Raw genomic sequence first — 27,975 nt, 5'->3', positions numbered from 1 at the left:
CCCGCTGCGCCATGTGTGGCAGGGGAGGTGTTCTTTTTGCACCGAATATTGAGTAATTCATGTGCATGGGTATCCTTGATGTGCTGACTATCCTATGCTTCCCGACGTGGTGATGACGACGAACCGGTCAAACCGGTACGTATCAGCTCCAATAACTATGTCCCATGGTATCATGCGCTGTTCTATCCCCAACTAATTCGTCATGTTTTCGTCCCATCCTAACCCTAAACGATGAAATCTAACGGCAGGTCGTCCATCCAATCCCCTCCGTATTCCGTGTCTTGTGAGTCGCTCATACCGCATGGCTGACCGGATAACTCTGTCTGGATATTCTCCTTGTCCTCCCCGACTGAAGGATTTGGTCTTGTGATGCTGTCAACACGCTTTGGCGGCAAGGTTGTATTTATTTTTGAATAGTCGGGTCGTTTACAAGTCGCCAATTCCCCGGTATGATGCGCCTGCGCTATTTCCCGGTCCTCTGGTTCCTCTATCGCTGCGGTGCGTTTCCTCCGCTGTGTGGCTAGAGACACGAGTTCGTTTGAGCCAGACGGTGTGGAGAATCGCTGAGGCGGCGGCGTTGCTTGATGCTGTTGCTGCGGAGCTGGGGATTCGATGTCGCTGAGCCAGTCGTCGGGCATGTCGTCGAGGGACTCGTCTTGAAGCTCGAGTGCCTGCTGGGATGATGACGGGAAGAAATCGTCCAGGTTGCCGAGGATGGCTTGTGTGCTCATTGGCGGCTGCTGGACGACTGGCGGCGGCGAGTGCGGTTTCGCTAGATATGGGCGAGGGGGAGGCTTCATTTCTCCCACGGGCCGGCGGGGGCTTTTCGGCCTCCGACTTGGCTGTTTGTGAGGAGGTGGGTTTTGTTGTTCCAGAGGATGGTTCTCTGGTGGTTTTGTGTCCTCTTCAATGTGAGCTTCCTTTTGCGCGTCCCCCTTTCTCGTACCATTCGTTATCGTTTCCAAAATCTCCGCCAGTTCGCTGTCGTCTTCTTCCGGTATTAAATCCAGCTCGGGTCTGTCGCGATTCGACCTGTCCGCCGCATCCTTTTGTCTGGTTTCCTTACCCTCCACGTCGCCACCCCCTGTCCCAGCTTCCTCCAGAGTCCCGCCCCCGGAGTCCCTCTTCTTCCCAGAGCCGTTCCCTCTGACAAATCTCGCAATCGTATCCTGGCTGGGGCGCACGTTCACCAGCGGCATGCCCAGGTTTTTCTTGTGCTCCCGCTCGGCCAACTCCTTCTCGCGCTTCTTTTCTCGCGCTATTTTGGCTTTTGCCGCGGCCTTTTCCCTTTCGAATTCTTTCCGTATTCTCTCCTGCTCGGCTCTTTCTTGCTTCATCCGTTCAGCGCGGGACATGGGCGGGGTCTTTGTTGATGCCTTGTAGGCCTTTCGCACTTGTTTTGTCGTCATGGGCCGAACATGTTGGGCTGGATGGGGGGCGGGGGCATTTGGGATAATCGTGAATGTCCTTTGCATGGGCATGGCGCAGATATTGGCTGGCGACGTAGGACACGTCGATGTTCCATTGATGGCGTGTTGTCCGTGGATGTTGTCGCGCGTGAAGTTTGACTCGGTCCAGAGACGGCGCGTGCAGGCGCACTGGCAGTGGGGCCACCACGCCAAGAGCGATGACATCTTGTCAATTAAAGCTCTCTGCCACTTTCCATTATGTCAAGGCAACTTCAACAGGCCAATTAGTCGCCATCGTGCAGCAACGCCCTGCGCAACAAAGTTTGAACAAACTGCGTAATTGCATGTCTCATTGCGTGCAGTTTCACTTTTTAATTTTAAATTATTCCCAGGCCCTCTCCCATCCATGTCCTGTCGTCGGCTGGTTCACGGAGTATTGCCGCAAATACACACAATCATTGAGCAGCAATTGACCATGCACTGAAATCACCACCATTGACATCAATTAATCTTTTGTGGCAGCTGTTCTGCAAGCGACAATTACGCTGGTAAAGAGTCTGGCCAGGAGAAAAGACCCAGCAGGGTTGGTTCCCAACTCCTAACAGAGCTCCCTACCGGAGCATCGCCACACCACACCACCATCACACTATTTATATTCTTCAACATGTCACTTATGACTTGCAGAAACAGAGAGATACCTGGCCGATCCGGGCAGCGGAGTCTGCGCCACCAAATGGTCCCTTACCGGCTTTCCCGCCGCGCCACGAGTGATGTGCTCACAAAACACGACAGCACCCGTTGGGCTTTTATGCCGATTCAATTTCGCCGCAATATAATCAACCACCTCCTGCGCCGTCAAGTCTTTGCTGCGAACCACATATGCCATACACTCCACGGCGGCATCGTCATCTCGGGCAGGCGTTGAGCAAACCACAGCGTCCTCAATTCCGGGATGCAACATCAGCTGCTCGGCGACCTCGCTAGGCGAAACCTGTACAGAGTTCACCTGGAAGATCTCTTTGTAACGGCCAGTCAAGGCAATTTGGCCGTTTGTCCCGTCCAAACTTCCTTTGTCCCCAGTCCTGAACCATGTTCCACCTGGCAGAAAAGCAGACTTCGAAGCTTCTGGGTTCTTGCAGTACCCATCAAAGACATATGCGCTGCATAAGCAGATTTCACCTTCGGCCCCGGAGGCGAGAGGCTCTAACGTCTCGGGGTCGATGACCCTACCAAGAACTGCTTCAGTATCAGGCCCTCTGTATCATGAGTGGATGAACTTACTTCACTTGAACACCCTCCATAGGAAAACCGACATATCCGGGTGTCCAATCTGGCGCAATACTAGCGAACCAACTTTCTGTCGAGCCATAGGTAGTCCTCAAGTGTGCTCCACTTGGCAACAGGTCTTTGAGCGCTTCAAGCACTTCTGTCTTACAGATTGAGCCGCCGAACATGACTGAGCGAAGTGACTGGAGAGTGTCCCGAGGCCGAACCCCATCAAGTAACGCAGCCGTCAACTTCTTAACCAATACAGTTGGAAACAATACTGCGTCAATCCCGAACACTCGGATCGTATCAAGGATAGTAGCCGGATCGTCGTCGACCCTGGAAACGTACGCCGTCAACATGCCTGCACAAGCACGGTTACAGACCGTCTGTCCGGCGACGTGGTAAATGCCACTTATCTGAAGCACTTTCGACCCGAGTGGCAACAACTCATGACCTAAATCCAGTCGCGCAACCTGAGTGGCATGGGATGTTTCAGCCGCCTTATACTTGCCCGTTGTTCCACTGGTAAACAGTCGAATAGCTGTCAAGGTCCTTGGATCCTGGCCGTCGTACGGGTTGCGCCAGACGTTCTCGTCGGCTTCCATCAGTCTGCTAAAACCGAGTTTAGGGCCGTTGTACGGATCAAGCCCAGGTGGATCGAAAACCAATATTCGGCATGTGTCCATGGCCAACATTTCTGCAGTCGCCAATGCCAGCTCTAGGTGCTCGGGCGAGGCAAACAACCACTTCACATCTCCTGCAATAATGCAATTTGCAAGTTCTGCCTCTTTAACAAACCCGGGAATAGGAACAAACACTGCTCCTGAGGCAATGGCGCCGTCACCAAAGACGTGGAAATATATGTCGTTGGGACTAAGAAGCCCTACTCCATCTCGCTCAGCTACACCCGCTTCACGCAGCCCTACGGCTACACGCCTGGCGGAAACTGAGTACTCATGCCACGAGAGGGTTCGACCCGGGCGATCGGCATCGACCATAATCTTGATAGACATCAGCTTGTATTTTATCGGGTTCGCCGCGTGGGGGTGTTACCGGGCAGTGAGCATCCTGCGGTGGATTAGAGAGCATACGCGTGATATAGTCCATCTCGGCAGATGTGAAAGCCAGTCCTTGGAGAGAATGATGAAATCCCGCAGGTGTGTTGGAGAGTAGAAATGTGAGGAGAACATCCGAAGCACGTGTAACAGCAAGTGGCCCGATGCGGATTGCCCTCAGGCACCCCAAGGTGACGACGCATAGGAAAACTGCAACCGCCATGAGGGGCTTGTTGAGAGCATGTGCAAATAGGCTTTTGAAAGTATCAACAAGAAAGAATAGAAATACGCCCTGCAATGGGCTACTTGTTCGGGACTTGGTAAAGCAAAATGCATCAACGCGACAAGGCTCATCCACTACTCACTCATTCATGGCCGCTATTGGGAGATATATTACCTCTGATCTATCCACCCTACTCATGTTTGGATATATGGTGAATGTAGCAGCATGGAGAGTTACAGTATCAGAGCATATGCAAGACCACCCGCCGCATCAAGATCAGTCAAGCGACAATTTGGTCAAACTGGTATCTTGATGATGGCTGGTGTTGTACATTGACATCCTACCTTGAACAAAACACACACTGGCTCTAGTGGATGTCATAAATAGAAGTGAGTTCATAAACATAATCTTGAACTTATATGTGAAATCATGCCTCCGCCCTTGTTCATGGGAAACCTATTCCCCAACTGCGGCAGTTTACTTGTCAATGGGCTCAACCGTCGGGTCCCAAGCACAAGGGCTATAGTCGCGGGTAGCCAAGCCCTCCACCTCGCCATCCGTCAACTCGAAATCAAAAACGGCCGCGTTCTCCGCGATGCGGGAAGGCGTCACGCTCTTGACCAGCGGCACATAGCCCCTCTGCAGGCTCCAGCGCAGCAGAATCTGAGCCTCAGTCTTGCCATACTTGTCCGCCAACGCCCTCACCTTGGGCTCCCCCCAGCGCTCCCCGCGCACAATAGGACAGTAGGCTTCGACCGCGATGTTCCTCTCCTTGCACCAGGCCACGATATCCGAGCGCGTCAGCCAGGGGTGCACCTCCCACTGCCCGACGGAGATGACACCGCCCTTGCCCGGCCCGCCGCGCTCCCGCTCGAGCTCCTTGATGTAGGCCTCTAGCTCGTTGAGGTGGTGGACGCCGTAGTTGGACACGCCAATGGACCGGACCTTGCCGGCCTCGACGAGCTCAACGAGGGCTTTCCAGGCCCCGAGGCGGTTCTCGGTGCCGCCGTAAGGGGAGTGGATGAGGACGAGATCCAGGTAATCCAGGCCCGTGTCCCGGAGAGCAGTGTCGACCAGGGCGTAGGTGTTGTCGTAGGACAGGGGCTTGCCGCTCATGGGCACCTTGGTCGTGAAGAAGACTTGGGACCGCGGGATGCCCGAGGCGGGGATCGCCTTGGCAGAGGGCCCTTGGTTGCGGTAGGCGGACGCCGAGTCAATCTTTTTTTCCCCCAGTCATGGTTAGAAAATTATGAAGATTGCGTCGTCGTCAAATGTTTTTAGCTGAGCTCACATGGCGGTATCCAAGGCGGAGAGCTTGAGCGCACACCTCGGTAGCAATCTCCTTTGGCCTGTGTGTCGTGTGTCAGCAAGACACGCGAAATCAAGGCTTGAATCTCATATTTCGTACGTTTGGTAGACCTTGGGGGGAGAGACGGTTAGCAATGTGTCTACGAGCATGGAGATGAGAAAAACGTACACCAAAGCCGAGCACGGGGATACTGTAGCCCGAGTTGAGCTTGACGGTCGAGTTGAGGGTCAATTTGGACGCCATGTTGCGTAGGATGGGGCTGGGTGAGGTACGAGGTTTGGGAGGAACCGGGACTGAATGAAAGTTGTCGCCGGCTTCATATAATACTCGCGAGATTGATCCTTTGAGCGATGACAAATAAAGAACTTGGTAGACGGATCTAAGTGACACCGAGAGCCAATTAATGCCGTCATGTCCATGGACATGGTCATTGAATGTCGCCGAGCAGTCTAGTAGTTGTGACGGATTATTTGTGCCGCACGGTTTTTCACCATTTTACTTCATTTCTCGTAACCAGTCCTATATTACACTGTCTAGCATGCCGTAGTCGTCTTCGTGGTTTCGTTCGGGCACAACCGCCCCTGACTCCTCCTCCTCCTCCTCCCCGTCATCATCCAGATCCATCATGGGATAATTCAAGGTAGCCGCAATATCACCCATCATTTTCAGCCTCTGCCCGCTCTCATGGTCGCTGCTTAATATCCGTGCTTCCCCTCCGTCATTCTTCACCTTGTCCACCAACGCCACGTACTTTTTGCGTGTTGCCAGTTCCTGGCTTCGGAATAATGAGTTGTTAACGAGCAGAACGCCGCCGCCAGGACCAACTGCCCCGTCGGCAACTGCCCTTTCCACTGCTTTTGTGCCGTACCATGCTCGTCCGTCGTCCATTTTCAACAGGTCGAAGAAATTGTCAATATATTGTGCCTCCTTGATGTAGCTCATATCCTTCATTTTTGCTATTACTTCGGGGCTCTTGAGGACTTCGTTCAGACTGTATACGTGCCCAGAGTTGGCGTGAATAACTGTAGCTTGCTTGGAAACGGCGGTGAGCACCTTGTCTGACTTGTCTCGACCTTGCTTTGCAATGAATTCTTTGAAATCCTGAGCCACGAAGCCGGGACTTGCTAGCAGGAGTGGCCGTGAGCCTGAAAAGTCGACGGCTCGGAGGAGTGAGGACAGGGTCTTGTCGAAGAATCGCTTGAGGCCGGCATCCTGATCTGCAGCAGTATCGCGCTTCTTAGGGACAACACTCTCTACGCGAGTCTTGACAACGGTACGGAACTGAGTTATGAGGCAGATGTTTGCTAGCCCTTCTTGCATGACTACCGCTGCCATAGCTCCGTTCTTGTCGTCGGAAAGCGCTTGTGATAGAGTGGCTTTGGAAACGGAATCCCAACCATCGGGCTTGATGACGGTAAAGGATCGGTTGGCTTCGATATCGAGTGTGTGATGCGATCCCATGGGGACATGGTCGTTTTCGGATGCGACGACGCCAGAAACCCGCAGGGAGGATATGACAGGGTCGAAGAAGGTCGACTTTACCTTGACCGTCAGGTCTGTGTGGACTCGTTCGGCGGCTGCTGCGCCTGTGCCGGAGTTGACTGTAACAACTTTGCGTAGCGCATGGGCGTGTACTAGATCGCCAGGGATAATGAGGTTGTAGGCGTGCCACTATTCGCAGCAGGTAAGATTCCAGGCTCACGGCAGTGTTGAGGACACAACATGGGGGATCAGAACATACCATGTCCTCAGGATCCTCTGGCAGCAGAGAAACCTGGTCGTCCTCCACATCCTTGAGGACTCTTTTGTCAATCAACTTCATGCTTATTGGCAAACTACGAAATATAGGATATATAGGCGAAGAGAATCTGGCAAGGAAAGAAGTTTACATATATTTTGTACCCAAACGAAGCGGAACCGTAGTCTGCGGTGACGGCAGTTTCTGGAGTTTGTAGTGGGGGTGGCGCTGTGGCGGGAGCCTGACCAGACCTGTGGCTGCAAAGTCACGGTGAGAGCCAACGTCACCGAGCCTGATGGGCTCTCAACCCGAACCTCGGCTCAGCCCATTCAAGAACCACCAAACTGCATTGCCTCGTACTAGCGTTGCTGCAGCTGCTCATCTGTGCTTTTCATCAAATGCGACGGTAAAACTGAATGAAGTATATGTTTGCCGATCAAGTTCGAGGAGGGTGCATTCCGGCACAAGTTGCTTCGATTGGGGAGGTCTGATGCAGGTCTGGACATGGAACCTCAACTGGGTAGCAGTCATCAAACCTCGATGATTTTTATTCAAGTTGTGGAAGTGTGGCCGCACCCGACTTGCCCACCCGGTGAGCAAAGTTGGGCCTAGCATGATGGGATCTCTCCGTAATAGTTGCTTGCTCGAGTCGAATACGCGTATTGCTGGACAGGTTTCAGGTTTTACACACCGGCTCCTTTGGCCCCCATATTCTCTATGATTTGTGTACCGATGTTCCAAGGAGGTTGGATGAGTAGTAATATAATAATGTTACACCATGTACCAGGCTGCTAGGCCACAGCAGGAGCCTTCTTGACGGGTCGATTTCATTGAGCCTTTATTTCACTGAGACGGGATGTTCCTTTCGCTTTGCAATCGTGAGCGCACTTTGTCGCAGCCCCACGTGGGAGACGGATATCCGCAAGTCATGCTCGACAGGTGGACCGCCAAGGACACAGACCTCAGCCAATGAACTCATAATCAACAACTTGCCAACTCTTCGGAGGACGGACTTCAGCCTCAACCCCGATGTCCGCCAAACCGCCGCCACTAAATAGCGGGTGGCGCCCCGGGTCTAAGTTACGTGCTTCGAAGGCCTCACTTCTTGACTGTTCCCGTTCCTTGGTGGAGGATTGAGATGCTAGTTCACGTCAGACAGCGTAGAGTACTCTGTAAAAGTGAACAAAACCTGCTGATCATGCCGTAACCATCCAAATTTAGAAATGCCCGGCAGAGGATTTAGTCATGGAATACTTGGAAGGAAGCCGTCACTAATAGCGCGTAATTTTCTCCTCACTTTCTCCGTTCTTGTACCATGGTTGTCAACAAGCAATGTCCCATCATGGCTGGGCAGTTTGTCGTTCGTCTGATTGCTGCAACTTCAAGGGTGTGACGTGGGACAGAGCTGGAGTAGTTAGTTGGCAAGGCTTTGTGGAGATGAATAAACCTGCAAGCGTCATGGAATGCACAATACATTTGATGACGATTGGAAATTGATGCATGCTAATTTGAACTTGCCGGCATTCAAAGAAGCGAGACGGCAACCCTCCTACGCAATTTCTCGATGCCAGTCCAGTTCTGGAACGAAATTTTCGTATTGAGAAGAATGCACAATCAGCCGAATTGCAGTTCCCCAGGCCCACATGGAATGACCCAGCGATTGGCATTGGAGGCCAGTAAGCATGTATACAACGCATGCCACTGTAATAATATACCTTTCCTTTTGGACTCTTGTCAGAGGTGAGGCGTGCATTCTTCAAAATCCCGCGAGCCAAGACGCACCAAGCAAGAATGCGAATACGCGCGAACCGACCCACGGCGAAGGGAGAATCGCCAGTGCGAAATGTTTTGTGTCTGATCCCCGTTGCACGGATCGAGCTTGGTCCTCTCGCTTTCGCCCCGCTAGACGTGGCCAAAAGGAGTCGTCGTTCCGGGCTTTGGGCTGGAGGCTGAAGGCTGAAGTGCCGGATTGGCGCGTCGCGTGTGTATCATGGAACGAGATGGCGGATGGTAAGGGTGGTGTATGGTAAGCCAAGGCAGCATCAGTAACACCACTTTGCAGCCACCAGCCATCGTCGATGACCGTCCCGAGCCACCAATGGCGGTTTAGCTCTAGACTCGTCTGCATCATCTGCCACAATATCTCGGATCGGCGTCAGCACAGGGCAGCTGGTGCAGGGCCAAGAGGGCTTCGACTCCGGCCTCGATGCCCTGGTCGTTCAACGTTGCAAGGTGCAACGCCGGGACAGGGAGGCAAGGGGGATGCTGTAGTGCGGTCGTCCATGATATCACACGATCTGCGGAGTACCGTACCGCGTGTGGTAGATGGTCGCCCCCGGATCAGCGGTTTTCGGTGCTCTTCATGGTTTTGTGTCCGCCACGCTAGGTTCGTGGGCCGCCCGTAGCTAAACAAAACAATTGTTAACTAGTTGCACGCAGAACATTGGCAATTGCTTACTGGCGTAATCCATTCGGAACTTGGTCATCTTGGGCCGTATTTTGTGGGTGCGGATTGGCTGTAGCTCGTGACCGGCAAAAAGCTAAAATAGCTACGGCTTCCCGTCGCTCAGCTCTAGTCTTACCGCCAGCCCTACAGACCAACGCCAAAAATTTCCCCTTGACAACCTCCCCCAAGTTTATTTTGTTCGACATCGACTGCCGCCGGATGGCCCGGGGCGGATTTTGAGGGGTGTCACTAGTCTGGAGTGTTTGGGGTTCTCTCTGGAATCCCGCATACCCACGTCTCACGGATTTCGACGATTTGCGACGAGCGTGATTCCCAGCCACAACTAATTGTAGAGTTTCGGCTGTCAACTCCGACGACCAGGCCGTCTATGCGACCAGCCGCTTTTGCGGAGTACCCGGACCCTAATCCAGGACAGAAGCTCTTCAACTAGCACAAAACCCTTTTTGCAGCATGGACAATGGCGACTCAGCTATCCTCGCCTGCCATCTCGGGCGATGGGGAGGCCACCTCGAGCAGAGTCGGTGAGGCTGTTCCCGACTCGGCCCTTGATACCCCCGGACTATCCGATCCTCCAGGTACGGTATTTGCAATCTCCGTTGTGCGGACATCGGGTTGGCGGGACCGCACCAACACCCCGAAATGTGACCATGTGATGGGGAATCATGGTTAAGCGCCTTGTTGTTCTGTGCTCACATACCAATAATACAGGAACAAATTACCATGGCCTATCACAGCCTACCCCGCTGAATCGTCCCTCGAATTCTCGACTGCCGCTGACCAATACGTCCCAAAATGCCAGGGACAAGGAACAAAAGCCACTGTCTAAGACCCCATCTGGCACAAACTCAGCCAGTATTGGGCTGGATCCATTGAGCACAGTAAGTTTCGCCCGACATTTGCCGTCCAACTTTGAATATTCCAAGACGGTCTTACTGACTCAGCCCGTCTTATGGCACCAGCAAATATTTCTGCGGACTAATAGCAACGCGGAGCCCACTATGGCTCAGCGATTGTTGTATTCTGCTCGCGCAGATAGTCCTACTCGAGATAATCAACACCGACAAAGCATTGATAGTCACGGGAAAGCCCTTAGTGCTGCTGTTGAATCACATAAAGACCGAAAGTGCGCATGCCTAATCGACTTTGGCGAAAGGTACCATATGCTAACTCAACTTTTCATATCAAAGGAAGGTACCATCATTTCTAAGCCGCCTTGCCATCCGGGGCGCTTGGAAAAAAGACGATGACATGAATGACTCCGATTCCGAGCTGGGCGAGCTTCGGACCGACGGCTTCAACGCCAGCGCTTTGACATCTGTGGTTGGCGCCGGTGGTGGTTACATACCCCTTCACAAAGAGCCACCCCGTTATATCCGGGTCAAACCGTACAACAAGAAAACCCGCGACTTTAATCACCTATTTCTTGCACAAGAGCTCCTGGGGACTAAGAGGGCATCTGAAGACGAACCACGGAGCCGAGAGCCGGCAACAGCTGTGGGATCGAAAATCTTGAAAGCTGGCGACGCCATCTGGGCTACCGAGTTTAGTTTAGATGGCCAATACCTAGCTGTGGCTGGAAAAGACCATACTGTCAGAGTCTTCTCCGTGATATCTACCCCAGAAGAACGGAGGGCATACGAGGAGGAGGAAGAGAACCATGGCCGTGGTGACGGCGAGAAGCTTAGCGCGCCAGTCTTCCGGTCCAAGCCCGCACGCGAGTTTGAAGGTCACACAGGAGAAGTGTTGGACCTGAGTTGGAGTAAGAATAATTTTCTGCTTTCCTCATCCATGGATAAATCTGTGAGATTATGGCACATGAGTCGACCGGAATGTCTGTGTACGTTCAAGCACAATGACCTGGTGACATCAATCGCCTTTCACCCCACCGACGACAGATTCTTTTTGGCGGGCTCTTTGGACGCTCAGCTACGCTTGTGGAGCATCCCGGACAAGGCAGTTGCGTTTTCGGTAAACGCGGGCGACCTTATCACGGCAGCAGCATTTTCGCCAGACGGGAAAATGGCAATCTGCGGTCTATTAAGCGGGCTCTGTTTGTTCTATGAAACGGAGGGCCTTAAACTTGACTCCCAAATCCACGTTCGGTCATCGAGAGGGAAGAATGCCAAGGGCAGTAAAATCACTGGCATTCGGACAGCTTTTTTGCCTTCTGACAATGGAGAGGAGGTCAAGGTTCTGATCAGCTCAAATGACTCCCGTGTCAGAATATACAACATGCGGACAAAGATGTTGGAGGTCAAATTCCGTGGCTTGGAAAACCAGTCGAGTCAGATTCACGCCTCTTTCAGTGACGATGGGGCATACATTATATCCGGCAGCGAAGACCGTCGAGCCTATATCTGGAGTGCGAGTAGTGCTGACAATGACTTAAAAGATAAGCAGCCGTACGAGTGCTTTGATGCACACCCGGAAGTCGTCACCACTGCCTTGATGGCACCAATCAAAACGAGGCAGCTTCTTAGTGCGTCTGGAGATCCCATATTTGACCTCTGTAACCCGCCACCCGTCATGTTGCTTAGTCTAGAAGAAAGAAACGCGAGTCAGACCAGAATTTCTGAAGGGGGGCAGACTGACGGTGCGACGAGCGTCCGAAAACCGGAAGAAAGCCCTGCATATCTCGAGCGGTCAAAACACTTGGACGGGAACATCATCATAACTACGGACAGGACCGGCACTATCAAGGTCTTTCGACAGGATTGTGCCTATACGAAGCGACAACAGAACCAGTGGGAGACGGGGTCAAAATTTTCAGGGCGAATCGCTGGCGGTGTCGGGCGGTCGGGCAGTATTGCTACGCGAACTAGCACTGGCAGCCGAGTCCATTCCCGGCGTGGCTCACTGAATCTTGGGTCGGCGAGCCAGCAAACGCAGCCGGCATCCGACAGGATCATGAGCTGGCGTCAGGATGTGGAAGGGAGACCTGGCATCGGCCTCGCAACGAGTCGGAGTGACAGATCCCTGTCCCCAATGAAGTCGAGCCGGTCCCCCCTCAACAGCTCGGCTGCCAACCTTGCGTCAGACGCGAGGAAACAACTGTACGCATCTAGTTTGGCAAGTAAATCAAATATTCCTACCAGTCCAACAAGCAGTATTCACACGAAAGGGGATTCTGTGAGAATACGCAGGGACAAGGATGGCGGCATACCGCTCACGCCTAGTTTCAGTCTCATTAGTGCCTCAGAATCGGAGCAGAACGAAGACAAGGGAGAAGGGAGCTTCTGGAATCTCAGCAAGTGGAAACCTAACATACCTGGCCTGAGATATTCGCTGAATGCAAGCTCCCTTGGAAGTGGAAGCGGCAACACGACCGGGGGCAATTCTAAAATAAATGGCGATAGCGTGAAAGTTGGAGACAGAGCACCTGGCCGCCGTAGCTTGGCTATCCACGACATGCGCAGCTTAAAGGCCGAGGAGGAAGTCAACCGACGTCGATCCTTGGGCCCGACCGCAACATTGAGGCCGACATTCAGCGAATCCGACTCGGTTGGCGAAAGTATCGAGGAAGGGACCGAGGTTCCGGACATCATCGTACCCAACAAGAAGCGAACAGATTCAGGGGTAGCTGAAGTCAGCGCGGATTCCACAGACGACAGCGACACAGCGGCGTGTCGAGAATGCGGAGGTCGAAGCTTCAAGGTGAAGCGACTAGCTAGAGGCAAAACAGTGTTATCCTGCCAAAAGTGCGGAGTATTGGCAGAATCATGAAGGCCATGAGTTATTGGACAGAGTTGAGGCCCATATTGACGGTCCGTCTTGTATATGCACGCAGATTACGAAGCAGAGGGCATGCCGAGCAGGGTGCTCTTATCAGAATGGGCGGTTTTACAAGCATGGAATCTATGCATGGAGTTGGAGTTTGTTAGAGCGGTTGCATTCAGTCACCTCTATTTACAGAAACCTTTTTTTTGGTTTACCCAGAACAGCTGATGACAACTTGGGAGGCAGCGAATGTTTTCTAGCATACACAGCACAACCATTTCCTATTGCACCAATTTTGGAAAAAAGAAAAAGTAATAATAACATATTTGATAATCAACATACAGCACGCACTGTAACTACTGGCAAAGCCTGCAGACAGCTGGGGAAATGTTTTAATTCTGGTCTAATAGATGTAGTATATCTATCCAACATAGGTTCTACCAACGCCTGTAGAGGCGTGGCCGTTGCATCGCATCGCCACCATTCATAAGCTTGCAAATCTGTAAAATTCCTCCACGATTATATTTTGACTCGTCGATCGGCCGATGCAGGCTGACGTATCTCGTTCATTCTTTCATGCAATTTCTTTCATATTTCGCGTATCGTAGCCATGCCTTAGAAGTTCTCGGTGGTGGAAAACTAAGAGTACTAGTCTCAGAACCATCGTCATAATACCAATTTACAATTTACGCGTCCCCCCCCCCCCCCCCCCCCCCTTTCTCTCTCCAGAACCCGCGCGTGTCCCCATATAACACGCCAATTGTCCGCGGGTGACGAGCCACCCCCCCAAATCCCGGTCGTGGGAAAGGGCTGTTTAGTTACTCACAGCAGCACCCTTGGCCTTGGCCTTTTCGGAAACCTCCTTAACGGTCTTCTCCAATGCGGGCGGGTTGGCACCAGCGACACTGCTGGTCTTGTCGCCGTTCTCGAACAAGTAGAAGGTGGGGAGAGCGTGGACGCCGAGCTCCATGGCGAGATCGGGAACGTCATCGGTGTCGAACTTGGCGAAGGCGTAGGTGTTGTCGATGCCGAGGGCGTCGGAGTGCTTGACGAACATGGGCGAGATGGCCTTGCAGGGACCACACCAGGATGCGCTGGCCTGGACAGCGACGAAGGGGGTTTTCTTGATGAGCTCGTCAAACTGATCCTTGGACGTGATTGTGATGACGGGCATTTTGGCGGTGTTTTTTTAAAGGGTGTTGTAGTCTTGGACGCGGTGATATCGGATGTATGCGGTTGAGGTTGAGGTTAAAACGGAATCAAAGAGTCTCACTTTGGCTGGAGTGGGGCGGATGTCGCGTAATATGGGCAGGCTTAAAACTTGGTTGAGCTATTTTTTCTGTCGCTGAAAGCGCTGCAGGGAAGGTGCTAGCGTGCGATATAATCTGTGATTGTACAATGCAAATTGGAGTACAGGATCTTCCTCTTCCGGGACTGTGTTGTGAGTGTGTTTGAGGAGTGCCTCGAGATTTTGGGCTGGGAAACAATAAAAAGCAAAAAACGTTTCAATTATCCAGTGTCTGTTTATATACTCCGTACCTGGTGACGTAAATACGGATGGCCATGCTTCGCGGGACATGGATGGCGCAATCTGGATGATTTGGAAGATGACAAATGAGCCCAGGTGCCATCTTGTGCTCGGAATGTCGCAAGCTCCGACCCATGCGCCGATGTCCAGATACTTGGGAGCCTATAGGGGCTTAGCTCCTTGGACAGTACGTGTGTAAAGTACTTATACCTTGGCATGCACGATGAGCCGACCTGGCCCTGAAAATGATGTGCATGGAGGGGCATTGCGACCTGGAGGGGCACAGATGACAAAACAAGATATTAATATTGAATGATGAAATTATGTCAATTGACCAGCGGCTGGTACTGTCTTGCTTGGGTGCAGAAACAAGAAGCCACCGGCCAGATGGGCGGCCAGACAAAAGCCGACATCCTTCTCCTGCGCGGCTGTCGGGCACACGAAAGCAGCGCATCTGCCATAATGTCGGTAGCGAATCGCAAAAGACCCCTGATGTTCTTTGGTGAGACCAGCGCCTTTACTCCGGACATTGTTCATCTACACATTGAGATGTCGGCCGCCGAATCCAGCCCGTACCACCGCAGAGTCGCACCGCCACATACTATATTCGTGTCAGCCACACGCCACCTTCATGGGGACGGAGGGGCAGAGGGCAGTCCCTGCAAAAGTTCGAAGGGGCCAAAAAAATATTCTGCCAACCCGATACGGCCTTATCGGTCAAAAAAGTGTGCTTGTGTGCTTGACCTTTCCTCCATGTCAACGGCTAGTGGTTGGGGACAAGGAAAGGAAACGACCGAAGAGTTGTAACAATTATTGCTATAGCGCATTTCCAGCGACGTATTCCCAACTCAAACAAGCACAATGTCGAAGCGTGTCGCCGACGAGAATGGCGACGGCCCGCTCAAAGGTGGTGACCGCCCTGAGGCCATGGATATCGACGACAAAGAAATGGGCGATTTCGAAGACGAATTCGAGGACGAGTTTGAGAGCGAGGACGAGATCTTGGAGGCTGGTGTTGATGGTCGACCTGATGCCGAGCGCGAAGCCGAAGAGAAGGCCGGTAAGAAATCCTCCCAGCGCAGGACTATGCGGCCCTGCCCAACTGGTGATTGCGTTGGCCGCCATTCTGCAATTGCGACAAAATGACTGACGTGAAACCTCTCCAGCCGCCATGGACGTTGACCAAGGCACCTTCATTGTCGGACGGAACAAGCTAGAACCTGGGCAGACCCTAGCGCCTGATTTGTCCACCTACGAGATGCTTCACAACCTCAGCACGCCCTGGCCCTGTTTGTCCTTTGACATTGTCCGAGACGCCCTTGGAGACAACCGAAAAGCTTACCCTGCCACCATGTACATGGTCGCTGGCACACAGGCTGAGACAGGCAAAGCCTCCGACAATCAGCTGATGGTCAACAAGTTCAGCGGCCTGAGCAGAATGGAGAAGCATGACGACGAGGACTCTGATGACGATGACGACGACGAAGATTCCGATCCCATTCTGGAGAGCAAGTCTATTCCTCTCAACTCCACCACCAACCGTATTCGCGCACACCAGATTCCCAGCAGCGAGCCAGGACGCCCCCCGACGACCTTGACTGCCACCATGACCGAGTCGACCAATGTGTTTATTCACGACGTCACCCCTCACCTAGCCTCATTTGACAACCCCGGGACTACCATCACGGCTCAGAAGAACAAGCCCATTTCCACCATTCGCGCGCACAAGTCTGAGGGCTACGCTGTCGACTGGTCCCCCATGATCCCCAGCGGCAAGCTTTTGACCGGCGACAATGACGGTCTCATCTACGTGACGACCCGTACCGACGGCGGCGGCTGGGTCACCGACAACAGACCTTTCCAGGGCCACACCAGCAGTGTCGAGGAGATCCAGTGGTCACCGTCGGAGCAGTCCGTGTTTGCTTCAGCTTCCAGCGACGGAAGTATTCGTATCTGGGACGTTCGATCAAAGTCCCGAAAGCCGGCCATCACCGTCCAAGTTTCCAAATACGATGTCAACGTCATGTCCTGGTCCCGACAAACCAGCCACCTGCTCGCCTCTGGAGCCGATGACGGCACCTGGGGTGTCTGGGACTTGCGGCAGTGGAAGGCCAGCACCGACAAGCCTCAGCCACTTGCCAGCTTCGACTTCCACAAGGAGCAGATCACCAGCCTGGAATGGCACCCCACCGACGACTCCATCATGGCCGTCGCCGCTGGCGATAGCACCGTCACTCTGTGGGATCTGGCGGTGGAACTGGACGACGAGGAGAGCAAGGACACTGCTGGGGTCAAAGACGTGCCGCCGCAGCTGTTGTTTGTGCATTATCTCAAGGATGCCAAGGAGGTTCACTGGCACCCCCAGATCACCGGGAGCCTGGTGGCGACCGGCGAGGAGTTTAGCGTATTCCGAACAATTAGCGTGTAAGGGGGCTGAGAATGACGATCAATGATGAAAAGGATTTTGTATTTGTGAAATTTACAATGAATAGATATCCCCCTTGAAGACTGGGTGTTTGGACCTTGCAATGTTGAGCCATGTTGCACGGTTTTTCCCCCCCCGCCAGCAACATGGCGACAGAGACTTTCTTGTCAATACGACTGAAACTGAAGCGAGTATTACTGAAGAGGAAGTGACAAGGCCTAGAAATGTATCTGATGGATGTGCTGAGCTGGGCTACGTCGTCTGTGTGGGAGGGGGCAGTAGGGGTCAGGACTCGCTCAGGAGTGAACTAACCCTCCAGTGAGTCTTGTCACGATGAGGAGCCAACTCGTGACGTCTCACTCCGCGCCAGGTGGTGTATTGGTGCAAACCTGGGTCGAGACGGCAACGTATTGATGTATGATTTACTTTGAGGTGAATGTGTTCAATGCATGCAGCAGAGAAATCATAACCGCAGACATATCAAACAGCGATAGAAGATGGACACAAAAAAAAAACCGTACAAGGGGTATTCAATTCCTATGGACAATACACGCTGAACAATACATACACAACAGCCACGGGAGGGGCATCCAGTCCTTTCTAATTCTTTTCCGAGGCAGGATCAGGCGTCTCCGAATCCGTACCCACGTTCGCTTCTGCACCGTGATGCCGCACCCCCGTCACGCCAGGCACAAACTCCCCATTGCCCAGAACCGGGGGGCCGTGGAAATTGCGGCGCGCATAGGCAAAGTACCAGGCAATTGCAATAGCAGCAAAACCAGCAAACACCACGGATGCATAGTTCATGGTGCTAGGGTCCACGGGCAAGGAGACGGGCATACAGAAGATGACGACGGCAAATACGATCCACACGACGCAGAGCATGTTGATGATTGTACCAAACTTTCCGAGGGAGAAGGGCGAGCTCTTTACCAGCTCTCTTCGGCGGACAAGCAGCACCAACACGGGGACACCATATGACATGGACAGACAGATAGTCGCGACGCCGGTGAAGGAGTTGAACGCTGCCGAGGAGCCAAAGTAGATGCAGCCGAGGACGCAGTCGACCACGGTGGAGAGGGCGAGAGCCCACAGCGGCATGCCGAGCTTCTTGTCGACGCGGCTCCAGAGGTGGTACCCGGGGATGGCGCCGTCACGGGCAAACGCGTAGGTGCAGCGGGATGCGGCCGTCAGGGCACCAATGCCGGCGAACATGAGGATACCGAGAATCAGGAACAACAAGCCAAACCCGCCGGCGGCAGATCCCGTGACTGTCTTGAAGAGCAAGCCAATGGGCTGAGCCTCCTGGAGCAACATGGCCACATCGGGCAGGACAAACAGCAAGGGGACGATGTAGATGACACCCGTGATGCCGGCGGCGACGACAGAGAGCACAATGGCCTTGGGGACCTCTCGTTCGGGGTTCTGGACTTCTTCACACATGGCGGCGACCATGCCGTAGCCGGTCAAAGTGTAGGCAGCTGAAAACGGGACAAACGGGGGCGAAAGTTAGCAAAGCACGTCTTCACATGTAGAGCAAATCAAAATTTCGACAATGGGTCTTCTTTCCCAACTTACGCTGCAGCAATCCGACGAAAAACGACCATCCCGTAGGCCACCCACTCGCCGAAGCGTCATAATGGCCAAACACAAAGGCGCCCGAGCGGCGCGACGGGGCCATGACCAACAGTGTAACCATGATGATGAGCACGCTGGCGGCGGTCCAGTAGATGCAGGCCTTGTTGATGAGGTCCAGATACCTCGAGCCAAAGGCATTCACGGCGGCGCACACCAGCATGACGGCCCAGAAACACAGCACCGTCTGCCACTGGCTGGCGACGTAGTCCGGGTTGAAGATGGAAATGGCGCTGAGAATCAGCTGGGCGCCGGAGAAGTTGATGCTCAGGGTGACGGTCCAGTTGCCGACGAGGGTCAGCCAGCCGTCGACGAAGCTCACCATGGGCGCCCAGCGGCGGGTGCTCAGCATGGCGGACCAGTAGTAGACGCCGCCGGCGGTGGGAAAGACGGCGCAGATCTCGGCGAGCGAGGCGGCGATGCAGATGGATATCAGGGACACGAGCACCCAGCCCCAGAGGACGGCGACGGACTGGCCGTTGTACAGCGTGATGTACAGCGTCGTGGAGAGGCCAAAGGGGACGGCCATGATGGCAAACGACAGGCCGAGGATGCTCATCATGCTGAGGTTTCGGGGCAGCTCGCCCTTGTAGCCGAGGCTGGCGAGGGCTGCGTCGGCGGCATCGCTGGCGGATGGGCGACGGGGTTCCATGGTTGAGGCGTGCGATGCTTCGGGCTTCATGGCGGTGGGTGAGGACGATGGTGGTGATGATTGATTGTTTAGGCACGATGGAGCGCGCGCGCGTGGCTCTCTCTCTATCTCGAGGACAGAGGTGCGCTGCGAAGCCAGCGATGTCCCGAAGAATGGAACTCGAAGAGAGAGACGGAGAGAGACGAGAGAGGGGGGGTCGACTCCTCTTGAACACTACCAACACTCGGGTGTCGCCAAGAGGGACGATGCCCTTATCTTTATGTCCAACAGAGCTCCACAATGCATAATCAATTGATGTCAATTGAAGGGCTCCCCAACCTGTCGAATGCAGACATGGAAGGAATTGACTCACGTGTGGGTGGCGGCTTCTTCCTTCTGGTATCGCGCTTAGTGGGCAAGCGACAGGGGTGCCCAAAAGATGGGGGGCTGCAAATAAGATTGCGGAGTTGGAGGGTCAACGAGATGCGGGGGAACACAGTCGAGACCTGGGGAGACCTGGGGGAAAGAAACAGTGTCTGGTTCAGTCTGGTACGTATTACGTATGTACGTACATTGTCGCAGAGCTGACTGTCTGCAAAGACGACTCGACACAGGACCAGGCAGGGCCCATGCGGAGAGGCTGACCTTGGCCGAGAGGGCAGAACGCGACCGAGATGAAATTGCGCTGCTGAATCCGCAGCTGCGCAGAACAACGATGAGGATGGATGGCAGACAATAGCCAGGCCGAGCGAACCGAGCTTTCTGGGGTTGATGATGCTTGGCCGGTACTCCGTACTCACGATGGATATCCATCCATCCACATGTACTGGAGGCATCGCCAAGTCGCAAGCAGGCACAAAGCTGCGTCCGTACGCCATGTGGCAATTCCATCTAAAGCCGGCCAGGGCTGGTGTCAATAGCGTCTGCCACATCGGCCAGTCCAACCAGTTGACTGTTGAATGGGTTCCCAGACGGGCTTCTCAGACCGCGCCCGAATCGGAATGCTTGGATGTGCGCCACTTGACCGTGCGTTTTGTGAGACAGCACAAACCACAGTAGCCGCGTACAGTAGCCGCGCTGTGCTTCGAGAAAACGCCCAGTCGGACAGGTGTGTCGTGCGACGTCGATCGCATTGCCGCTGTGCATGGTGATGTTTGGCGGCGCTGAAACCGTACCGTGGGCTCTGCGCCTTTGAGATACGGAAGGATGACGATGTTGGCTAAATGAAAAACCCCCTTTCTGGCGTTACGGAATACGGTAGCCGCGATTGATTGTGGCATTCTGGTCATCAGATGTGTCAATGGTGGATGCTGTGATGATAGTCTTGCGTCGGTCGCGGTACGTAATTATCTTTGCTGGCTGGTCTACCAGCCCTGACGAATCTCTATCTCGCATATCTTGGCACTACTAATAATAACTGCCCCGTTGCTATCTGCGGCCCCATCATCCATGCCTACCCCTGGTCGTGCATTTGTGGCCCCCTGGCTCGGTGAGATGCCATGATTGAGAATTGAGACGTTGCCGCGCTGATATCAGGGTGGTGATGGGTGAATCCACGACGTATTGCTAGCACGTGTACCTTTTGCTCAAGACGTGTCCGGTGCAAATTGGGTTCAACCCCTTAGATATCGTTCTTGTCATGATGACGCAGTGTGACGAGCGAGTTGGCTTCGGCACAGCAACTACAAACATATGGATAACCTCATTAGACATGGCAACCAACCTGCAGTCGCATTTCACATGTCTAGTTGTAGAATAAGCAGGCATAGTGCGTCACATGGCAAGGGCACATTATCTCATGAGATGCCAGAGACACACCATGTTTTTTTTATGAGACCACTCTTTCGGCTCTGGAGCATGAGTTTATTTGAAACCAAACCACACAACAAACCCCTTTTGCTCATGCAGCAACCAGCCACAAAATTATTATGGAAGACGCAACGACGCCAAATATCAGTTTCCAGAACAACCGCAACAAGCCAACACAATCTATCCATCGCTAGCTCACATGCTCCACCGACTCGGGAACCCCCCTTTGCTCCGGGCCAAGCTACGAGTCCTCGATATCAAACCCAGTGTGGCCATTATCCTTTATTCCCTCGCCATCTGCTTCGATACTTTGACGTACTCCCCCCCTCGGGAGAAAATACGGAGTCAATATCCTCCAGTCCAATGTTGCTCGTCTTGGGATAAAAAAGTGCAGTCGGCACGAGCAACAGATTGGCAACTCGAGACACACCATGGCCAATTTCAACACGTAGCTCCTGCAATCTTTTGATTCGTTTGCTCGACCAGTATCTGTCCCCAAGTCTCTGATGCGTCCACGCGGCTACGATGTAATATAAAAAGCCAATTGCGTCGCCATGAACATCAGATAAGTCCGCAGTGTACCTGTCCGTGACAACCGGCGTCATCAGCCACGGCAATAGTGAAATCCCACAACCAGTCTGAGCACATGCAGATAGCCGCGCCTCGAGAGGTAGACGAGCGAAGTTAACGCCGCCGACTCGGTTCATGAACAAGCCCGTCCCCTTGCGAAGAGCACTCTGCATCTCGTGCGGTGGTGGCCCCCGTCGAACATGGCACAAAAGGACGTCTTTTGGTCGGCGGACGCTTCGAGCTCAAGGGCTCTCTCTAGTGACGGCTGCTCGCTCTTCCACAATGCAGCCCTGTTGTGCTTTTACCCACCTCCCACCCCCGACGAGCGGTCAGGATGCCAAGGCCACTCATTAATTGATGGGTGAAATTGATGGGTGAAATGCAGAACTGCCTGAATTTGTGCTTCCCACGGGCTGAGCACACTCTTGGCATCGGTGGCCGATAGTGCTCCTTTATCCCAGCGTTCAAATTGCCAGACTACCTGTTGCACTCTTAATGTAGGCGAACAACCCACGCTTGTGCGGGTAGACGTACTCAGCCAAGTCTGGTAGATTGCAAAGAATCAAAAAGTTGACGCAGCACCGCTAGCAATATTTTTCGGTCCGTCAAGCCGAAGGATTTTTTTTCTCTTTTTTTTTTGAAATTGAAGTTTTTATCTATTTTATGCCTCTAGTCTTTGATCTTTTTTTTTTTTTCTTTTTTATGCCAAACATGTAAAGGAAGAATGAGAATCCTGGCTAAACATCAAAACGGCCTGTGCTATGCAGAGTATTAAAGAAAAACAAACAAAGTCTGGTCGCTTGCCACCAAGAAGCGAGCGTCTGCCATGCGCCCCGCCATAGGTATCTTGAAACACATTTCCCGCACAGAGTAGGAAAAAGAAACTGGGGGGAATTTGCAACATTTTTGGCTATCAAAATATCAAAATAAAAAAAAAAACAAGTAGTTTTCCCTCCCGCGCCCCGTCTCCTTCTCCTCCATCTAGTGGTCTTCCACATCCTCGTCCCGGCCGGGGTACATGATGTCCTGCGTGATGACGGCCTTGATGTTGAAGAAGAGGACGAAAAAGTACATGGCGACCAGGCAGATGCTGAGACCGGTGGCGAACCACAAGACGCCCTCGTTGGCCAGCTCCTTGCCAATGGCAATGGTGGCGAGGACGAAGCCCGTGTTGGGGAAGACCATGGCCCACCAGCCGAGGTGGAAGTACTTGGGGACGGACTGGACGACGGCGATGACGGCGATGAAGAACCACCACAGGCTCAGGGACCACAGGAAGATGGCGCTGATGAGGGCCATGGTGCGGATGGTGGTGAGGTCGACGGGCATGCCCAGGTGGTTCTGGCCGGCGGTGGCGGGGATGCCCTTGGCCATGCCGATGACGGCGAGGGCCGTGAAGGCCGGCGGCCCCACGCACATGAACAGGCCGGGCCGGTGCTCCCGGTTCGGCAGGCCGGCCTGCATGAGCCGGCCGACCATGTGGGCGTACATGAGGACGGCGACGGCGAAGCCCAGCCCCTGGCACGACAGCCCGGCCACGACAATGGACATGGCCGCCGCCGCCGGCTGCGTCTCGGCAATGACGGACGCAATGGTGCCCGACAGCATGATGGGGAAGATGGGCAGGATCCACGTGGGCATCATCGTCTGCAGGCCGAAGCTGTGCGCCGCGAAGACGAAGCTGTACTGCCCCACGGCCAGGATCAGCGTCGCCACCACGTACGCCCAGAAGGCGCCCTGCACCGCCCACACCAGCCCGACGTCGTTTTTGGGGATTGCGTAGCGGTCCGAGCTGGTGATGAGCGTCGCCGTCGCCAGGAAAAAGGTCGGCACGAAGAAGCCCTCGCGCGGGTGCTTGAGCGACTTGGACATGTCGCCCGAGTGCACGAGGAACCGGGCCACCATGAGCGACTGCGAGCGTCACGTAGATGATGATGTTGACGATGTAGACGGCCATGCCGATGGCCTTGAGCCCGGGGAACTGGTGGGGCTGCGCAAAGATGAGGAGGGACAGCCCGCCCGTGCTCATGGGCAGCGTGAACCACGCCCAGGTGAAGTGGTGCAGTCGCTGCTTGAACCCGAGCTTGGGCCGGTTGGGGTCGTAAATGTCGACGCCGCCCGCGTGGTGGGCGTGGTCGTGGTGGTCGTGGCCATGGCCGTTCTTGGCCTCGTCCTGGGCCTCGAGCGTGGGCGTCGACGCCATGCTCCTTGGGTCGGCCTTTTCGTGCAGCGCCCCCGGGTAGTTGTCATCCATGTCGGTTCTCAACGGCGGCAGGTTGCTGAATGGCTCCAGCGAATTATGTCTGGTCAACCTGCCCGAGTGGTCGGGCCAGGCTTTTGACCGCGAGTCATTGTCCATGGCGGAAAGGAGAAAAGAAAAACTTTTATATATGTATATTAACAAGAGAGAAACCAGACAAGGGGCGGAGAAGGAGTCGGAAGAGCTGGTTCTTAAGGAGATGGAGAGAGAGGAAGGTGGTTAGGATATGGTTGGCCAAGGTTGTTGATTGATGGACGTAGACCAAATAGTTCAAGCAGGTTTGTCTTTTAAACAAGATATAGTAAAGGGGGGTTTGGGCGTGGAACAAACACTTGCCAAGTCGAAAAGAGACATAGATGTAGATAGAGGTGAAAGAAGCAGAAAAGAAAACCAAGAACCGGCCTCAATCAACGCTTCATGCCCAACCCGACTAGACGTAACCGGTGCAGAAAGGGCGTCTTTGTTCTGCACAGCCAGCCGTGGAGAGCGGATACGCCAAAATAAAAACTGGCAAAAGAGAGATCCACCGCGAGGTGACGGGACAGTTCTTCTTTATGAAAATTAAGGTTGGGCCATGAATGAAGATTCGGGCAGTAGTAAGTAGTATTTGGAAAAAAAAAAAGACAGATAAGTGGCCACCCAGGCCCGGGAAGTGGATGAGTTCCACCGAGTTTGCCTTTGCGAGGAGGGCAAGGGGAGGGGGGTGCGTTGGTTTCCTCTCCAGCTTGGCGGGAGCCCTGGTTGAAAATAAAACATTGAGTGTTGTACTGGATGCGTTAGTATCGACTACGTGCTCTGGGTATCCACGATATGTGTCGATGTCTCAACGTGGTGGAGCAGCCCTCTTTTTTCCTTTGGTGCAAGGCAAACACATTCTCGGCGCCAAGACGCTCCGGCAAACCTGGGCGGCTGTCATGGGTTGGCTGATGAGGATCTTCTGCGGCGTGCCTGTGCTAAAGATAATCCCTGGCGCACGTTCCTGGCACGTAGTGTGCTTCACTGGCTCGGAGGCCCATCAGGTGTGATTATGTGATATGACTACAATACCAGCTCCTCTCCCCCCTCGACGGCCTCGTGGCGGGTCGTTGGCCGTGGCAATGGGGCCGTGCAGCAAAGAAACACGGCCCGGCATGGCCCATTTCGCATAGGATATCATCATCGGCAAGAGCCAAGAGCAACAGCACCGCAAGTAGCTGCGGCAACAAGGACAAGACTTTGGTACGGCACCAGCCCGGACCATGATGGACGTCGGTCTTGTCGCACCCATGTGCATGTCAGCGACTAGACGTATTGTACCGAGTATGATGGTGATGTTTTATGTATTCCATGTGGAGCCGGGCCAGGCATGTACCACGTATTCCAGCGTGTATAATCCATAATGCATAATCCATACACACTCCGTACATGGCAACTATACCCAGTTGCCATCATGGCCGGTTTGAAACGCAGCCGGACCGGAGGCTCAGATGGCCCAGCCGGAACGCACACCGTCATGGACGGAACACTAGCGGTCATGGGTTTGGCACACCATGCTGCGGAAATAGAAGCTGCTTCAAACGCGCCAGGCGGATCATGGATTCATGGCCCCCAATCTGCATCTCTGGTCGATTGCCGTCCCCGCCCGTGGGCCACACGTCTGCGGCGTCTACATGCAGCGCCCGGGCTGTTTTATTTTATTTAATTTTTTATTCATCTTGTGCAACAAGAAGGATCGTTACGGTCAGTCATTTTTTTTTTCTTTTTCAAGCGTATCGTACGGAGCAGCTCCGTTACGGGTTCAGCAGGGTCCCGTAAGGCCGTCTCGTCGGCCACAGCCTCGATGAGAACCTTTTTTTTTTTCCCCCCTCTCTCTCCTGTTTGCCTCTGCGCCAAGCCCCCATGGCAATTATGACGGCGACAATCGTTGGGGACGGCGCAGTCACCACCACGCCCGGGCGCCAAGCGGTGAATTTGCTCGCTCGCCCTTGGTGCCGAGGCGGCTTCACCTCAGGTGCAGGAACAAGCTTTGGCCGAGTGTAGCACGGTGCACGTACATTGTGTGCTTCTTGTTGTACAAAGTCAAGTACTAGCACCATTGCATGTAGGGATATCTGACCGAGGAAAAGGGGGCACCGCGGCCAAGGTTTAGCCTAGCCAAGCCAGCCAAGGCGTCAGGATGCACGATTTTCCTCTCTCTTCAAGGGCAGCCAAGCCGCTCTCGATCTTGGGACGACAAATGGGTGCTGCTGCTGCTGCTGCTGCTGCTGCTGCTGCTGCTGCTGCTGCTGCTGCTCGTCACGTCACAATGCCGGATCCCCCCTGGCTGACAGATCTTGCTTAATTCATCAAGGCCCGGCAATGTAAAGCTGAAAAGAGGCATTGCCACCAGAGCCGCTGGACAAGAAGTCAAAATAAAATAAAAAGTTTAATCTCTTATCGGCAGCATGGCCCAGCCACCCCTGAGATTGCGACAGCAACGGTGGCATGGACGGAGAACAGTTCGACGCTCCAGCAAAACGGCCCTGTACGTGCCCATTGGTTCCAGGACTGTCTTCTCATCACATCACTGAGCCCACGTGCAGGGAGTCTCGAGTCAAGGAGGGTCTTGTTCTCAATCGCAGTCTCCAAAGTGTCTTGTCTCAACCCGCTGGTTTTCCGTGGCAGAGACAGCGCGCCACTCCCGCACACATGTACACATGTACAACCGTTGGCCATTCCATACATGTAGCCCTCGAAACGCGAGTGGTTCTGGAAAACGACAGAGAACATTGCCAGGTCTCACTGCACTCCTCGTTGCACCCCAGTACGTGCATGCGTCGCCCGGCCCCCGTCATCCACCGTGGCGGGCGGCCGAGCTGCAGCCTCGAATGGCAGCCGTGAACTGCTCTGCCGAGTGGGTTATCTGCCGAGCCCGTTCCGGTGAAGCCGCCCGTGCTAGGAAGCTGCATTGAGTTGCAAGACGAGAGACGGAGGGAGATAAAAGAAGAGAAAGACATCTGGAGGCAACATTGACCAATTCTGGCGCAAATGGGTCGAGTCAGGCCCCAATCGACCCGCAAAAGACCCCCCTGACTGGCCCGGGACCGTAGTTGACTGGTTGACGGGTTTGGCGGGACCAAGGATAAGGATGAGGATAAGGATACGCCTTGTACGTACGACGGAGCGCACACGGGTATTTCCCACTCGTAGTACAAGCCATGTACTAACTAGATCGGGTCCTGAACTGACTGGGTTTAACAAGAAGATACAAATATAAAAAATCAATCATGGTAGTACTACTACTGCCGTGATTAGAAATTCCCAAGTCAGCAAAACGCCTAGCTTTTCCAATTCCAGCTGCCGCGCGCACCTCGTCTGTGCGGACTCCGGACGTCGGTTTCGTCCATGTCTACGCCCATGGCCTTGAAACGTCGACGTTTCAATGCCCAGACGCCCCCGTTGCCCAAAATAAAGCCAAAACGGACCAGTTGGCCCAGGTTGCTGCACCTAGACGATTCACGGCGCTCTCTGCCTCTGCCGCTTGCTGGCAACCCGGCACAAGATTCTGGATTCTCCCGCTGGCGCCGCCACAAAGGTCCAAGCCGCCTTGAAACCTTATCTCGTCGACCTAGAGATCTGTGGCATGCCAAGTGCCGGACGGATAGGCCAATCACGACCCGGCGCCGACACACGTCCTAATCTTGGCTCGGCGGCATCACTTATTTTCCCTGCCGTCGACACCACTGCGTGCAAGTAAGTCCACAATTCCTGCCCCAAGAGGAGACTCCTGGCATTGTACATACGTGTTCCGTAGTGAACTGGTTTCCTCGGCGGGCCAGAAAATATGCTTGTTGATCAACCCCGTCTTGCAGCCCAGCGCCGTCGTGTTTAGTAATTCCTCAGCCTGCAAGCAAGCACCCGTTTTATTAGACAAACCCAGAGCAGCAGCACATGACAGCCAAGGGGGAAGAA

General features: G+C 53.9%; 10 protein-coding genes across 13 annotated transcripts; 3 read left to right on the top strand and 7 right to left on the bottom strand.

Annotated features, from left to right (window-relative positions):
- Positions 1 to 81: 81 nt before the first annotated feature.
- Positions 82 to 1,634, bottom strand: J3458_000919 (uncharacterized protein; the record flags this gene model as incomplete). The annotated part of the gene is made up of 1 exon (XM_066116417.1): positions 82 to 1,634. One exon carries the CDS (start codon positions 1,632 to 1,634, stop codon positions 225 to 227), a length of 1,410 nt encoding a protein of 469 aa, XP_065978299.1. The 3' UTR covers positions 82 to 224.
- Positions 1,635 to 2,076: 442 nt separating this feature from the next.
- On the bottom strand, positions 2,077 to 3,691 carry J3458_000918 (uncharacterized protein; the record flags this gene model as incomplete). Its single annotated transcript, XM_066116416.1, has 2 exons — positions 2,077 to 2,635; positions 2,691 to 3,691. The coding sequence occupies 2 exons, from the start codon at positions 3,689 to 3,691 to the stop codon at positions 2,077 to 2,079; spliced, it is 1,560 nt and encodes a 519-aa protein (XP_065978298.1).
- Positions 3,692 to 3,897: 206 nt separating this feature from the next.
- On the top strand, positions 3,898 to 4,269 carry J3458_000917 (uncharacterized protein; the record flags this gene model as incomplete). The annotated part of the gene is made up of 1 exon (XM_066116415.1): positions 3,898 to 4,269. The coding sequence occupies one exon, from the start codon at positions 3,898 to 3,900 to the stop codon at positions 4,267 to 4,269; it is 372 nt and encodes a 123-aa protein (XP_065978297.1).
- Positions 4,270 to 4,433: 164 nt separating this feature from the next.
- Positions 4,434 to 5,508, bottom strand: J3458_000916 (uncharacterized protein; the record flags this gene model as incomplete). The annotated part of the gene is made up of 4 exons (XM_066116414.1): positions 4,434 to 5,174; positions 5,248 to 5,305; positions 5,365 to 5,375; positions 5,434 to 5,508. The coding sequence occupies 4 exons, from the start codon at positions 5,506 to 5,508 to the stop codon at positions 4,434 to 4,436; spliced, it is 885 nt and encodes a 294-aa protein (XP_065978296.1).
- A 235-nt stretch (positions 5,509 to 5,743) lies between these two features.
- DOM34_1 (Translation factor pelota) lies at positions 5,744 to 7,584 on the bottom strand. The gene is made up of 2 exons (XM_007809731.2): positions 7,007 to 7,584; positions 5,744 to 6,936 (listed from the first exon to the last, which is right to left on the bottom strand). Exons 1-2 carry the CDS (start codon positions 7,085 to 7,087, stop codon positions 5,785 to 5,787), a joined length of 1,233 nt encoding a protein of 410 aa, XP_007807922.2. The 5' UTR covers positions 7,088 to 7,584; the 3' UTR covers positions 5,744 to 5,784.
- A 1,735-nt stretch (positions 7,585 to 9,319) lies between these two features.
- Positions 9,320 to 13,559, top strand: J3458_000914 (uncharacterized protein). 3 transcript variants are annotated; one of them, XM_066116413.1, is made up of 4 exons: positions 9,320 to 10,045; positions 10,179 to 10,348; positions 10,430 to 10,593; positions 10,658 to 13,559. In XM_066116413.1, exons 1-4 carry the CDS (start codon positions 9,928 to 9,930, stop codon positions 13,191 to 13,193), a joined length of 2,988 nt encoding a protein of 995 aa, XP_065978295.1. In that variant the 5' UTR covers positions 9,320 to 9,927; the 3' UTR covers positions 13,194 to 13,559. The 3 variants fall into 3 exon arrangements, with proteins under 3 accessions (XP_065978295.1, XP_065978294.1, XP_007807921.2); XM_066116412.1 differs by having other exon boundaries at positions 10,430 to 13,533; XM_007809730.2 differs by having other exon boundaries at positions 9,385 to 10,348.
- A 243-nt stretch (positions 13,560 to 13,802) lies between these two features.
- On the bottom strand, positions 13,803 to 14,361 carry J3458_000913 (uncharacterized protein; the record flags this gene model as incomplete). The annotated part of the gene is made up of 2 exons (XM_007809729.2): positions 13,803 to 13,826; positions 14,014 to 14,361. The coding sequence occupies 2 exons, from the start codon at positions 14,359 to 14,361 to the stop codon at positions 13,803 to 13,805; spliced, it is 372 nt and encodes a 123-aa protein (XP_007807920.2).
- A 618-nt stretch (positions 14,362 to 14,979) lies between these two features.
- rrb1 (Ribosome assembly protein rrb1) lies at positions 14,980 to 17,653 on the top strand. 2 transcript variants are annotated; one of them, XM_007809728.2, is made up of 2 exons: positions 14,980 to 15,775; positions 15,882 to 17,653. In XM_007809728.2, exons 1-2 carry the CDS (start codon positions 15,577 to 15,579, stop codon positions 17,141 to 17,143), a joined length of 1,461 nt encoding a protein of 486 aa, XP_007807919.1. In that variant the 5' UTR covers positions 14,980 to 15,576; the 3' UTR covers positions 17,144 to 17,653. The 2 variants fall into 2 exon arrangements, with proteins under 2 accessions (XP_007807919.1, XP_065978293.1); XM_066116411.1 differs by lacking the exon at positions 14,980 to 15,775 and having other exon boundaries at positions 15,813 to 17,645.
- Positions 17,266 to 19,734, bottom strand: J3458_000911 (uncharacterized protein). The gene is made up of 2 exons (XM_007809727.2): positions 18,719 to 19,734; positions 17,266 to 18,621 (listed from the first exon to the last, which is right to left on the bottom strand). Exons 1-2 carry the CDS (start codon positions 19,455 to 19,457, stop codon positions 17,741 to 17,743), a joined length of 1,620 nt encoding a protein of 539 aa, XP_007807918.1. The 5' UTR covers positions 19,458 to 19,734; the 3' UTR covers positions 17,266 to 17,740.
- A 3,032-nt stretch (positions 19,735 to 22,766) lies between these two features.
- Positions 22,767 to 23,690, bottom strand: J3458_000910 (uncharacterized protein; the record flags this gene model as incomplete). Its single annotated transcript, XM_007809726.2, has 1 exon — positions 22,767 to 23,690. The coding sequence occupies one exon, from the start codon at positions 23,688 to 23,690 to the stop codon at positions 22,767 to 22,769; it is 924 nt and encodes a 307-aa protein (XP_007807917.2).
- Between the last annotated feature and the right edge of the window lie 4,285 nt (positions 23,691 to 27,975).

The sequence above is a fragment of the Metarhizium acridum genome (genome assembly GCF_019434415.1).
Source record: "Metarhizium acridum strain ARSEF 324 chromosome Unknown scaffold_1, whole genome shotgun sequence".
NCBI classification, from domain to species: domain Eukaryota; kingdom Fungi; phylum Ascomycota; class Sordariomycetes; order Hypocreales; family Clavicipitaceae; genus Metarhizium; species Metarhizium acridum.
Note: the sequence above shows the minus strand (reverse complement) of the source record. Positions and strands in the feature narration are given on the sequence as shown.

Coding starts and splice junctions, on each gene's coding strand:
- J3458_000914 (XM_066116413.1), top strand. CDS start 9,928: ATGGCGACTCAGCTATCCTCGCCTGCCATCTCGGGCGATGGGGAGGCC. Junction 10,349..10,429: donor GGCTGGATCCATTGAGCACA/GTAAGTTTCGCC, acceptor TTATGGCACCAG/CAAATATTTCTGCGGACTAA. Junction 10,594..10,657: donor GAATCACATAAAGACCGAAA/GTGCGCATGCCT, acceptor TTCATATCAAAG/GAAGGTACCATCATTTCTAA.
- J3458_000911 (XM_007809727.2), bottom strand. CDS start 19,457: ATGAAGCCCGAAGCATCGCACGCCTCAACCATGGAACCCCGTCGCCCA. Junction 18,622..18,718: donor TTTCGTCGGATTGCTGCAGC/GTAAGTTGGGAA, acceptor TCCCGTTTTCAG/CTGCCTACACTTTGACCGGC.
- DOM34_1 (XM_007809731.2), bottom strand. CDS start 7,087: ATGAAGTTGATTGACAAAAGAGTCCTCAAGGATGTGGAGGACGACCAG. Junction 6,937..7,006: donor CAGAGGATCCTGAGGACATG/GTATGTTCTGAT, acceptor TGCTGCGAATAG/TGGCACGCCTACAACCTCAT.
- rrb1 (XM_007809728.2), top strand. CDS start 15,577: ATGTCGAAGCGTGTCGCCGACGAGAATGGCGACGGCCCGCTCAAAGGT. Junction 15,776..15,881: donor CGAAGCCGAAGAGAAGGCCG/GTAAGAAATCCT, acceptor AAACCTCTCCAG/CCGCCATGGACGTTGACCAA.